Raw genomic sequence first — 14,616 nt, forward strand, 5'->3', positions numbered from 1 at the left:
AAAAAGGAGAGCACTGCAGAGAAGATTATTATTCAAGGAGAATAAGTACATGGACTCATCTTTAAATCCTGCAAATAAGCCACATACATCCTTCATGTCTAATCTTTACACTTCTGAAAAGCATTTTCTGAACATTGAAAAAAAACGAAGAACGTGTCTTACTCCTCTGAACAAATCCAGCAGCCACTGCTGCTGTGGCTCTGGTCTGATGGCTCATCTCCAAGCAAGCCTCAATGCAAGCCCTGCTCTCCAAGCATAATCCATGCATATATCATCATTTATATCATGGCTTGAGGATTTACTGGAAGAAAATTTTCTAGACAGTTAACTGCCTACATTTATTTCTACTGACAAAAGCTACTTTTTAATGTCTCTTCCTCTTCAGATATGCTGAATAAGAAATCTATTCAATAAATAAATCTATTCAATAAATATTTTCAGGAATCTTTTGTATATAGCGCTACTTATAATAAATAATAACATGAAACATTTGCAACAAGTGGAAATTACTTGAATTAGCTTAACTATAAATCTGACCACTACATTTAAAAAGCATTTCAATTCACCTCTGAAACGAAATTCAGTACAACAATCCAACTTAGACAATTTTGTACATACTTCTTGCCTATCAGGTGGAATTTTAAAATGTCCCATAACGCATTAATTCCCATACGTATGTTATCACATTAAAAAAGCAAAACAGGCAAGATCATATACAAAACTGAACTAGTTTAACTGAAAAAGCCATGTTATTCAATTTCGGTGTTGCTTCAAAACTGGACAGAGTTCCAGAGATTCTTACGGTTTATTCCTTACACATTTTCACTTCACTATGAAACGTATGTTTTGTATTGGATTTACTGGATCATTTGGAAAAGTTTCGTCATCCTTACTCATAAAAAATAGTAACGTACTGAAAAAAAAAAATCCAAAGACATCACTAGGACAATTGATTGTGTATGAACAGTAAAAGTTTGCCATTATAGCTTAGCTATATGATTTTTTTTCGAAGTAAACAAACAACCCGCAAACATTGATAATCTATGTGACTGTCATCATTATGTTTCCCAAATACTGAACTGAAACACCTTTTTAAAGTCTTTTCAGCTATAAACTGAACAGATATTCCCATTTTCTTCCACTTTATTAGAAGATATTCCTAGACAGCTGAAAACAATGCCTACTAGGAAAGACCAAGCATTCTCTGAGGAGTATAGCCACTGCATGTACTCCAGGGAGAGATGTGTAGGTCATGCATCTAAGATTGGAGATTTTTGCTAATTACAAGCATCGCAACTATCCTTGCTGTGCTTGGGTACTGTACCAAGTTCACCAGAATGTTACAGAAGATGCTGTGAGACTGCATATATAGATGTCCAAAATCTATAAGCACAGGAATGAAAATCATAGCATATGCAACTCCCAACTAGTAGGAAGGCATGCCTGGTTTTTTGCTGGCTACCAAAGCAGAAAAATTTCGAGTTACAAGAATAGCTAGAGCATACATGTAGATTTATGGTTTTCTAGCAAAAATCTCTGGGCTTCATTCATGAAACAAACAGCAGAATATTCTAGGACAAACATCCAAGAACCATTAGTCTAGATACCTGCTATTACTGTCAACCCAAAGCACGCTTTTACTGAAAAAGAGGCATAGATAATTTAACCACGACACTAGATTTGTCAATTAGGATGATTTCTCTCCCTTCCACATTACTATCAGTCGTGTTTCTACTGCATACTTGAAAATTATGCAAAGCAACAAAGACATTTCTAAACTTGTTTCCAAGTTCAGGCTGACGATGTACCTTTCTTGATCAGACAAATACTGACTATCCATGTCTCTGGATCTGTAATCAACTGGAGTTCTGGAGGCATCATGGTGTCTAGTTGGAGAACGTGATCTTCTCATTTGATGAATTTCATCTAAACTCCTGAAAGGCAGAAATATGTATGATAATCTTGTTTTCTCAAAAATAACACAGCTTAATGGATTACAGTACAAGCTGGCTGAAGGAAGTCTTTAATCATTAAATTGTTAATATATAACTTGTAAAAAAATATCAGTTCCTAAGATGAAAAAAACCCACCTCTAAGTATAGAAAGCAGACATTTCTACCATATTTAGAAGTACACGCCTGGTTTTGTGTACAGTGATGGATTCAGTAATGGCATTTTCAAGGCCTGTACTTAAAGAATAACTGAGATAACACAAGAACTGATAATACCTCACATGAAATTAAGTTTTATGCATTTGTAGATTCATAGCCAGATTTCTAAAAGGCTGATTTTGAGCTGTCAACTTTTTGCAGGTATCTCCAAGTATTCTTTAAAAAATTCTGGGATAGGATATGGGAACTTGCAGCACATTTTATCCATCTCAGACTAAGTGTTATACAAAAGGGGTATGATTTTGTATAAATGCAGGTAGGCTCTGACCTCCATGACACTAATTTAAAGCTATCTTCACATGGAAAAGAACAAGAAAAGAAACTATTACTTGAAGGGCAGACTCTTTCTTTAGTTTAATAACTGCCATTGGAACAAGAAGCATTAGTTTGTCAAAGCATAAAATGAAAGGATGGGTGGAATTGCCTATGAAATATTTCATTTGTGCGTCGTGCTTGTAGATAGAAAGATACAACAAGAGCACATACTAATTGTTTGCAAAAGCAGAATAAGGAGCTCTCACTCTCTCTGCTATAAAAAAAATGAGTCAGTGCCGCAGTCTGTTTTATGTACAGCCATACTCTTCTATCTGTTAAGGATGCATTACTGAGAAATGCAACAGCAAGTGGTTTTGTGGGTAGTGAAATAGCTTCATCTGTAAGAACTGATGTAAAAGAGGGGGATATATGCAGAGACTTAAGAAGCACACAAAATTTCAACACACAAGAACAGTATATATGGCATGGAGGATGGAGAAGCAGAAGCAAGATGATCAGGATTCTCAACTGGGAGGAGAAGATGGTTTTCCAGAATATAGCATCACTTTGAAACATCACAGGTTTCTAGTATTAAATGACCAGTGATGGAACTCCAAAAAAACAGACACAGAAATGATGGATAAAGGACAGTACTGTAGCACAGAATTTTGTACACAAAATTCAGCTAAGAAGGGTAGATTTTCAGTAAACTACCACAGCTAGTGGGCAACGATATTGCTAGTGCAACACTTCAGGTTCTTGCACTAATTCAAGAACCAAGCTTCCTAGAAACTGGAGGAAAGGAAAACTGGTAAAAACTGGCTGATTTTTAGGGTTCCATAAGAGGCTGCAAGAAAAGCTTATTGCCCTGCACAATATAACAAGCAAACTCAAGTGAGTCAAGTTTTGTGCTTAAACAGTCTGTACGGCACTATTCAAAAAAAGCATAAAGCATGAAACTGAAAAGCTCAAAAAGGATTCTCCTGTTAATAGACTCTCTACTAAAAGCAGTAAATGCAGAAAATAGAGGTTTATAAATCATTGTTTGATTCTGTACAGTATTTTTTACTTCTTCCATTAAAAATGTCACATTATAAATACAATTGGTAATTTCAGCTTGCTGTTAATTCAAAATTAGCTTGATTAATAGTTATTATACAATTTGTCCATGCCACTATTTATTATCCTACAAATATACTTAAGTGGCTTCATACAAGTTTCAGCCACTGTATGAAAAACATTTTTTTTTCATACTGAAAAAAATGACTGAAAAACCATTTGCAAAGCTACCTATTCGTTACGGTACACTGATGATGAATCACAGAGAAAGTATCAGTAAGAGGAAAGTCTTACAAAGTTATGATTCATCTCATGAGTGCTCCCGAATGATTAATAAAAGCATAGATCAAGTTCAAATACTACGCTATCAGATTAAGATACAAAAAAAGTTTTAAAATTGTGAAAACTTGCTCAACAAAAGACAAGTTTTTAGTGACAGATTATACAAACTTGAAACCACCTTTCACTAACTTGTGGTGCCTACCTCTGTAATGGCACATTTGGTAAACGTGAACGGGTCCTGCCCTGATCGTCGCCACGGTGAGGAGATACAGATCGTGAACGATGATGCGTTGTTCTTTGCTGTTCTGGCACAGTTAGCGTTGTAGATTTACTTTCTCTAGTACTAGATCTATAACCTACTGGCAAGAGGGCAACGAAAGGAAATTAGAGAATAAAAGGCTGGGTTTGGAAAGAATTCAGATGGTTAGTCCTTCCAGGAACACACGTCTTAGCACTTACACAACTTTCACGTTGTCATTCAGCTGTTACACATCCCAATGTATCATGCAGCCAGGATAAATTACAAGCTCTACCTTTAAATGTCTACCTGTACAGAGACAGAGAACCTGAGCTGATTTTCATACTGGAAGATGTGGAGGAGAGGACTGAAATAGTTTTCTGACTTGGGGAAGAGTACCCAGAGTAACTTGTCCTTCAAAATTGTCATACAGTAGCAAATATTTGAAAGGAATCCAAGCAATTTAGGTTTACCTCATCTAACAAATTGAGAAGGCATGTTTGTGTACAGCAGCACAGACTCATCCAGGACTTCTCATAGAAAAAGCATCCTTCTGACTCTTGTTTCAGTTAAATACAAAGATATTCTCTACTGAACTTGGCCAAAGCCACCTACTTTCAAAAATTACGAGCATTTAGAGTATATTGTACAGAATATTGGGTGTAGAATTGGGAATATTTGGTGGAATACTCTGCAGAACATTTTTTCCAGATACTATGAATGAGCTGCAAAGTTTCTCATAGTTCATTTTTACAGAGGATTTAAAAAAAAAATCAGCCAAATGTCAGTACATTTTAAAGCACTGATATTCCTGTGCCTTTTTCCATGCTCTGTTTGCCTTTATACACACTTTGAATTCCATGCTAAAACAGACAATGAAACTCAACAAGATGAACAGGTTTCAAAAGGTACCTGTAATCTTTCCAAAAGAGCCTAAGGAGATTTGCTCAGACTTCAGTTGCTCACTTCTAGATGTTTAAATGAGATTACACGAATCCCTTGACAGAAAATCCCTTAATGACAGAAAGGGTCATCCCTTGAGTCATCCCTTAATGACTTCACAAATTATTGTTTAGATTCCAAAATAATCACTTTGCTGCTTCTCTGAATTAGTCTAGCATTAAGTTCCTGTAATGTGTTATCTTATTCAGCTAAAAAACCAGCCTGTATCAGAAATCTTCTTTCCATGCAAGTAAAGACTATGATTTAGTCACTCAATCATCAGTTGGATAAATTAAATAAGTTGCACTTTTTAAGGATCTTGTTACAGAGTTTCAAGTTTGGTTTTTTTCATATTTTGCATAATTTGTGTAATTCTTGTAGTTCTTCTCTGATCTACCAAATTGTTACAGTCCTCTTAAAAGTGTGGCCCATATACAGAGTCTGTATTAGGCTTGGCATGTATTCAATGACAATAACCTGTGTAGCTGCAAGTCTGAACGCTGATCACAAACATCAAGAAAGCATTCACCCTTTTTCTCCCAAATTGTACATTGGTCTACCAACCTATTCTGATGGACGTCTAACTTATCTGAATGCATTATCTCATTATCAGACCAGAAGAAAAACACTTTGTTAAAAAACTGATAAGTAATACTAAAATAGGAACATCTTACACCACAGAACAGATTATTTTAGTAACACAAAACTGAGAACAGGGACTTACTAGATTATACATTTTATCATCCAAGGAACTCCATGACTTTTTTCCCTGATTACACAGGTTATAATATCACAGCCTACAGAACTGTGTCCACACTTTTTATATAGTACTGAGCAGACTAGCCAAAGTATAGCAGCTGGTGTGAGAACATGGGAAATAACTTTTTTCTTCTATTTGTTAAAGCAGAGAGGTGAGATGAGGTTAATAAATCAGGGAAACAGGAAGCAGTATAAGTATTGATGGATCTTAAGAGAGTAGGATTGGGCCTACAGAAAAGCACTTGTAGTAAGAAAATGTGTAGCTCAGAAACAAACATCAGTGACCATAATGGTGTGTGCACGTCTGCACTGTTCCCAAACACTGAGTTAGACATGTCAAATAAAAATAATTAATATAGTTTCATATTTAAAATGTGTCATTACTGAAGTTTGGGGAGGCTGAGGGCTATCATTTGAAAACCAGAGAATGACACAGAGAAAAAAAACTTTTGGGAGAGCTTGCTAGCAGCTACGTGAAACAGCAAATGCTTGCCACTTAATGAGCGTTTTTAATAGCAAAGCTGTACTGAGTATTGACTGCAAAATAGACCCATAAAAGTTGATGGCATGCATGAAAGTATCTACTGAGGTTTATCAACCTCTTAACAAAGGAGGACTCCAACGTTTGGCAGGTTTTGATGCACTGCAATGCTGGAGTACCGTATCTGTTGTAAAAAGTGTTTCAGAGTTGTGTAATAAAATTAGAAAGAAATATGAGGATCTCCCTGATCTCAGGACAAGGTCTGGGTGCAAACTTTGAGACAAAGAAGAGAATCCCTCAGAATTCAGTGGAGATTCCCTCTTCTCATGTACTAAGGTTGCTGCAAAAAATGTCTGGTTTTTTGTCAGAGGAAGAAAAAAGACTACACATGACAAAAGCTGGATGTATTCCCTTTCCCAGGATGATTAAATCTAAGGTGTATGTGCTAAAAGATATTCCAAAGAAGCTTGTTTTAGATAAAATCCTGTCATCTCTATCAGAAGGAACACTAGTTTACATTTATTCAATACTAAAATCAAAGAAATCCAAAACTTCATTCCAAGCTTTAGGCAGCTGTACTGAAATATATCTAAGATAAATATAAAAAATGTAAATGTAAATTTCAGTTTAAAATAGATTTCTAGATTATCTCTAGTCTGCCTAAAAAAAATACACCTAGGATTATCCTGTACACTTAAAAACCTGGTATAAAAAGATGATTTTATCCTATATATTCTTCATGCCCAAGCTATCCAGGGAACAATATCTGAAAACTTTGTGCATTGTGTGTACACAAAGCTTACAGAACAGACAGAGCAATAGCAACTCATATTTATCGTAAGTATTAGCTCGAGTATTGTCAAATTGGTCAAACTGCATCCATACTTCCATAGTGACCATGACAGTGACAGCAACAGCAACATTTCCTCATATTCTCAAATACAAAGGCTCTGTGCTCTCCAGAGTGAGCAGAGAAACTTTTTGCATGGACCAGCATGATAGCAGCAATCAAGCTTATGGTAGTTTATGCAGAAGTAGTTTCTCAGTTGCTCATGGGAAACTGTCAGGTGTGACATGAAATGGAAACTGGATGGATGATGAAAATGGTTCTAGCAAATGTTTGATTCCAGAACTTTTTTTTTTTTTTTTAAATTTAAAAGACAACACAGACAATGACAAGGTATTGTGTTGATGTCACCCGGCTGCTACAGGAGGAAGGTAAGTACAGTGCAACCATTTATACAGATTACGTATGATAGAGAAATAAATTGTTCTGAAGAATTACTCATAGCACAAGCAATACAGCTCATTAAAAATTCCCTTTGGGATATCAGCTTTTTTTTCTTTTTAATTAAGGAAGTTACTGAAGTTTTGGTTAAAAAGATAGGCTTCAAAACATGTTCATTTTTTATTAAATCCTCTACTGATCCTTTACTGACCCTTCCTATATACTTAGCATTGGTGAGGCCACATCTGGAGTACGGGGCTCCCCAGTACAAGACACACATGGAATTCCTGGTGTGAGTCCAACTCAGGATCACAAAGATAATTAAAAGACTGGAGCATCTCTCATGTGAGGAGGGGCTGTTTAAAATAATATTTTCTTCTTGTAAATACATGTGGGCATACCACAAAATATCTGTCAAAAATCAGTTCTGTTAAAGCTGAGCTTCAAATTAAAGTTACTTTCAGCTGTTGATATAAATTCCTTTTATGAACAGTTCTATGAGCTGATTTTAAAAAAATATATATATCACTGTAAGATACTACTAATAAATGAGGACAGTACAATTATATGAAAGATAAGACAAATTTGTGGTATGACAAGAGAAAAATACATTTCTTAAAATATTCTTGAAGTTATCAAAGTGCCATTATTTTGATGTATCAGTCTTTACTTCCATCAACAAGCAATGATTCTTTGCAGCTGCTGAAACCTCTAGGAAAATAGTTCTCTGCATCTGCCTTAGTAACTGGTAAAACATTTGAAATTATAGTCTTAAGGATTTCCAATGTTAGTTAAATTAGCCAAAATATTTTCATCATTCCTTTTTTAGCTTATGGTGGTGATCAAGTGAACTTTCGTGCTTCTACATTTTGCAGTTATGTATCTGTTTTTTAGAAAATGAGCAATAATCTTTGTGAAAATCTTGAGATATTAAGCAGGCAAAATAACTTCCTTCTCTTCTGAATATTTCAAGAAAAAGAATAAATTAACAAGTGTAAGAATATACCTTTAATAAAGACAGAGCTAATTTATCATATATAAGCACCACAGTAGGTGACATTGGCAAGTGAGTGGTAAAGGAAAAGGGCCTTTAAAGGGAAACATTTTCTTTTGCCTCACATGTAAACTCAACTTTTATATTCTTACTTCTGTTGACAGGGAGTATCTTAATCATAGACTAACCTAATTGAAATCAATAGAGGCTATGCTAAAATGGTCTGAGTGCACCTGAGCTGCATCATCATCCTACATTATGGGGAAATATGGATGTTTGTCATTCCCTTCCACACACATCCTTTGCAGGAGAATGTGTGGGAAATCTGGACCAGACAAGAGCTGCAGTGCACCCTGGTGAGGTCCATGGTATTGTGGGGCAGGAGGAGGGAAGGAGTAAAGACACTGCAGCACAACAAGGAACTTGCATGCCACTTAGTTTTGAGAGAGGAGACTGTTAGATGGAGAAGATACTGTACTATTCATTCAGTGCAAATTAAGGTATCAGCCCAAAGTCTTATGTAGATGTATCAATGAAGATGTATCAATAGTTGTATCAAAGTCTTATGAAGATGTATCAATATGATAAGTAAGGAGGGTTGAATAGGAGGGTAGAAATGCATATCTGAACTTGGTGTCCAGGCACATTTGTAAATCTGTGCTTAAGATTCTCAAGCAATTCAGTAGATGGTGGGACTGGCAAGCTTTCCCAGCTCCCACTGCAAAACACATTTTCATATGCTGTCTAGGCTGTCACACATTCATGGCTGATGACTGAACACATTGGAGAAGTTCATGGAGGACTGTCTCCTGTGGGACAGACCCCACGCTGGAGCAAGGGAAGAGTGTGAGGAGCCCCCCCTGAGGAGGAAGGAGCGGCAGAGACGATGTGTGATGAGCTGACCACAACCCCCATTCCCTGTCCCCTGCGTTGCTCGGGGGGAGGACGTAGAGAACTTGGGAGTGAAGTTGAGCCCAGGAAGAAGGGAGGGGTTGGGGAAGGTGTTTTAAGACTTATTTTTTATTTCTCTTTATCCTACTCTTATTTGATTGGTAATTAATTAATTTTTCCCCATGTCGAGCCTGTTTTGCCTGGGACGGTAAGTGGTGAGTGATCTCCCTGTCCTAATCTTGACCCATGAGCCTTTCATTATATTTTCTCTCCCTTGTCCACTTGAGGAGGGGAGTGATAGAGTGGCTTTGGTGGGCACCTGGAGTCCAGCCAGGGTCAGCCCACCACAGGTTTATGTCAAATGGCAAATGGAAGCCTTGAAGAACTGGCAGCTGAAAAAAAGCCCCAATTCTTAATACAGTACACTGAAGCCTTAAACATAAGTAAGTCTACACAGATATGCCAGTATCTACATTGCCAACTAAAAAAAAACAGGAAAAAATATTTAGAACCTATGATTTATTTCAATTTTAAATGTTCACTCTGTCAGCTGATGTAAAAATATCAAGATTAATCACTTCATTAAAGCAAATATCATTACTAGACATACCTGAACAAATTTCTCTCTTAGTAACTCAGGTGGTAAGTGTATTACAGTAAGGAAAGAACCCAATCAGCATCAAAGGAAGGAGAATTTGGCTCAGTAAACATCAAAATGATACTGCGTTAATAAAATATGCAATTTATTTGTATGGTTATATAATGAATAAATAAACTGTCAGCTTATTTTAAACATGGATCAGGAAGATAGAGAGCTTTCCAAATTTCACCATGATATTCATCTGGAAGATCCACAGAAAAATTAATTTAGTGCTGGCAATGACATAGCGACTCTTCAGTTAGTTTGGGACAATTGGGAAACATATTCACCTAACTTGTGGTAACAGTCAAATAGAAGTAGAAAAATGTGGTATCCAAAATGATCCTCAAGATTTTCAGTATGTAAGGAATGCTGAACTAAAAGTCAAAACACGATAGTCTACACGTATATATTTAGGTAATGACAGCTCATGAAGGCTTATGAAAACTATAAAAGAGATAGCCATGCTACATGCATCTTAATCTACAGCCATGCATTCTCAATAAAGTCCATGGGAGACTGCATTATATCTAAGTTTCAAGCAAAAAGCAAAATAAAAAAGAATGCTTGCAATAAACACTGAAATCTTAAATACTATCTTAAAATGATTTAAATTTAATTTAGTTTATATTTTAAATAATGCTTGGAACATTATGCAGTAAATAATTAAACAATTTGAACCATCCAGTGGTTCACATATGAAGAATGATATGTAAAAGAAATATCAATGAATGAATAGTAGAATCTTTTAATTCACCATGATTTAGGACAGGTACCATGGAATAATCAGGAAAGCTTTTTTTTCACAATGCACTCTCCGAAACCAGTATCCTCAACATTCTGAAATGTTATAAAGAAAAAAAACCAAACAAGCAAAAAAGAAGAAGAAGAAGAAGAAGAAAGCAGGACCATGCTGTTCACCCACGCACCTGGAGGAACAACTCCAATACCATCATCAACATCATAATCTGAGATGTCACTATCACTGATTGGCCGAGATCCTGCACAACAGTAAGGTAAACAAATACCTGAACATCTGGTCGTGTTATAAAATGTAAAAATATGTTCATTTAACGTACTACTGAAATTAAAAAGATGATTTTAATTCTAAACAATAGAGGAGAACTAAACTGCAGTGACTGACAGTGACGTTTCACAAGACAGCTGAGCCAATTTAACATCTTACAGCTGTGCAGCCTCCTTTCCCCTTCTCCTTCCCTCACGTCCTCAGTAATCCTCTGCTAGGATAGTTTACCTCACTAAACCAGCAAAAAGTTAACTCAAAGAAAAAAAATACTTTTGTGCTATTTCAGTGAGTAAGCTGAATCAGCTTGCTGAACAGGAAAGGAGAGGTGGCAGCATATGGTGAGACAGGGGAAGAGGAAACAGCACTGCCAGCTTTTAGAAAAGTTCAAATACCTCATGAAAACTAACCTTTAATTTGCTCGCTCTATACATATCCTCATGCAGCATTTACAGCAGTATCACAGTTTTATAATTCATTCCTGGATGTGCACCAATTTCCTATGCATTAGCTGAAATGAATGACTTCCATGTTTAAGAAAAAAAACCAGAAAAATAGCTTGGAAACTTATTTTAAAATAATCTCCTATGACCTTCTTATTTCTAAATAAATTAATTTAAATGAGCAGAGAAGCTACAATATTCAAATATTTCAATACATTCATTATTTTAAAATGCTTCATACAAACCTGCAATCAGACTTCTCAAAACAACTGTACCTCCCAAACACATGCATACAATTTCTCTTTGCTGCAAAAGTACACTACTCATCTAATTGTATAATGAGCATATTGGAGGTTGAGACTAACTTTATGATGAAAAGTGTTTTTAAGCCTCATAAGTCTTTAAGGACTTTCTTTTTTTGAATAAAAAGCTTTTAGTTATTAAAAAAGTATCCAATAATGATGAACTTCATCTTTTTATTTAAAAGGAAATTTATGCAAACAAATGTTTGAAGAATTTTCTTTTGCTAGTGAAAACCAAACCGATTCCAACAGGTTTCACATACTTAAAAATTATACATCAGACGTGAAAGGCTGCCATGTCATAATGTCATAATTTGCATCTCTTTTCTGCCACACATTTTCATGATGTTTAGACTATGAAATAGTATTTTTATCTTGTATATGAAAGTTAAATACCATTACAGCATATCCAGAGTTTCTAATTTAAAATTAAAAGGAGATGAATGGAATTTCGACCTACTTTGTAATTTTTTGCTAGTGCTTTCTCCACCATGAACATGTCTTCTTGGCATGAAAGGTGATGGCTGAGGCAGAGGTAGTGAAGATTCATCATGTGTCTGTAGCTTATACCAATGTGGTTCATCATCTAAAAGCGCTGTCTCCAGCTCTATAAGAATCTAGTAGAAAAATTACCAGGTTTTAATTTTACTTTCAAGGCACACACACACAAATGCATATATAAAATATATATACATGTGTATTCAAAAACAAACAATGAATTCAGGAGAAATGTGACTGTATGTATCACCTCTCCAAGAAATTCACTCTCTTCTTCTTGTACTCTTGGCTGATCCCATACGGTTATTTCAAGCATTCGTTCTCTAAAATCTCTACGATGTACATGTGAGTAGAGAAAAGTTTGGTTCCATTTTGGTTCTAGACTTTTCTTTACTGTTTTGGTCCTCCTTTTACTCTTATCACTGAAACATAAATATTTGTTGTAAATTGTTTGTAGACATAATTCACAAAATGCCATCTACTCATCACCACTCACTGTTTTCATTCTTTCTGATCTGATAAGGCCTAAAAGAGAAAAGTATTTGCTGTACAGTGGATCACATTCATCCAAAACTCCACAAATTTGATACTGACTCGCATGATTCAAGTGCATTTTTTTGTTATAATTAATCTAACTATAACAAATTATTAAAAGGAATTCTTTACTTCATAAGCATTCATTTAAAAGTTGATTCAATACATGGTAAATTACAACATAATTTTCTAAACTGAAAAACTACTACCTTCTGTCCGGAAGAAAATACATTTTTACATAGGGATTCCTGGGGCGTCCATCTACTCTTGGTGGCAAATCTGTTGCTTGCAAAACATTTACTATTAACTGATGTCCCACTTTGTCGTACCACAGTTTAACCTACAAGAATCAAGTTACCAGAAACATTACTGAAAATGGAGAAAAACCAGAATTTTCAGATTGCATCACATTAACCACAACGTAAAGGCAACCATTATTTTTTCCAAGTGACAATGAGATACATTTTATTTCAAATCCCTTAATATTTAATTAAGTTAGACGGAAAAGATGATGGTATATACCAATGACTTTTGTATTTACCACAGCTGAATAAAATGGTAGTGCCTAATTATTCCTTACATTGTTTATTGTACTCGCTGCGTCACATCATCTTGTATCTGTGAGTGCATTTAAACCAGCATATGTCTTAGCCCTGCACCTTAAAAGCTACATTCAGATAGGAAGCCCTGACTGTGGCTAAACTCGAGGCATAGTTGAAATCTATCCACTCTGATTTGTCACCTTGCAAATGTTCTTACGAAAAGCATAATATACAGCTAAACCACTTCTTAAGGGAATCACAACATCATGAAATTTTTGAGCCTGCTGTATACTTAGAAATTAATGTGAGCAATATAAAAAAAATATAAGAATGTACAAAACAACGTCTAAGTACTCACAGTATATTTAATAAGCACAGCTTCTATTAGTATTACAGACAGTTTCAGGACGAATGTGTGTATCTAAATCAAAATGCATTACTGAACAGTGTAACTCTTAACAAATAAGCAGCCCTTTAAATGCTCCCATAAAGAAGACAAAGTGGTACTATGCTTGCTACCTGTGGATTACTGGGCATGTACAGAAGAGTGACCATTTTCAGTGCAGATGGTACAGGATGACAAGGTACAAGGCACTTTTATGGGCTCCTCTCAATGTAAATTCCTGCGCTCTTTGGTGTATTAAGACAACAATTCTTTACCTCTGCTGTGATCACAGTGATGGTTTGTGAGTGTGTACAGGGGGTCTTAAAAAACATTTGAAAGGTGTTAGTCTTTACCAACAGCAGACATTTCTCTTGACCTCCTAAGAGACCTTGGGAACGTGGAGGGCTGAGGGACCAGCACTTCACAGATACTCATTAACAACTCAGGAAAAAAAAATATGCTCACAGAAAGCTGCCCTGGTAGGACTTGCGGTGCATCCCGTAGGGCTCCAGGGCTGGTCGGAGATATAACAGAAATAGAAGGCCTTTCCATCTTCTGAGATTCAAAAGAACTTGAACCTAAAAATACATGAGAAACACATGAACTTTCCATCCAAAATTTTGAAGTGAATTTGGATAACTTATGAATTGCCTTTTCTTTGAATTCTATAAAGCTTGTATTTATGCACAGTATAACTGGATTAATATACAGCAAGATTTTAAACTGATATAGACAGCATGGTGGAAAACTGTCTGGATACCCTTACCCCAGATTAAACCTGCCATTTTTTGGTTTATTTGAAATAACATATAAAAAAATGCTCCTCATACAGCAGTGACAAACCATACCAAGTTTTTTATATAAAATATTGTCCTCTGACAGAATTACACATCTCCCAACCCAAACTATTCTATGATTCTACGATTTCAAATCTTTGATGAATAAACC

At 35.7% G+C, this 14,616-nt stretch overlaps 1 protein-coding gene across 1 annotated transcript in view; it reads right to left on the reverse strand.

Annotated features, from left to right (window-relative positions):
• LOC104038321 (regulating synaptic membrane exocytosis protein 1) overlaps positions 1–14,616 on the reverse strand; it is a 190,511-nt gene that overhangs the window by 125,284 nt on the left and 50,611 nt on the right. Inside the window, exons 8-14 of the mRNA XM_075707731.1 lie at positions 14,134–14,246; positions 12,951–13,081; positions 12,458–12,629; positions 12,170–12,326; positions 10,870–10,941; positions 3,970–4,123; positions 1,809–1,934 (exon numbers count right to left, since the gene is read on the reverse strand). Of these exons, the coding sequence (XP_075563846.1) occupies positions 1,809–1,934; positions 3,970–4,123; positions 10,870–10,941; positions 12,170–12,326; positions 12,458–12,629; positions 12,951–13,081; positions 14,134–14,246 (925 nt within the window). The remainder of the gene's footprint in view (positions 1–1,808; positions 1,935–3,969; positions 4,124–10,869; positions 10,942–12,169; positions 12,327–12,457; positions 12,630–12,950; positions 13,082–14,133; positions 14,247–14,616) is intronic.

The sequence above is a fragment of the Pelecanus crispus genome, chromosome 3, assembly GCF_030463565.1.
Source record: "Pelecanus crispus isolate bPelCri1 chromosome 3, bPelCri1.pri, whole genome shotgun sequence".
Classification (NCBI taxonomy): Eukaryota; Metazoa; Chordata; class Aves; order Pelecaniformes; family Pelecanidae; genus Pelecanus; species Pelecanus crispus.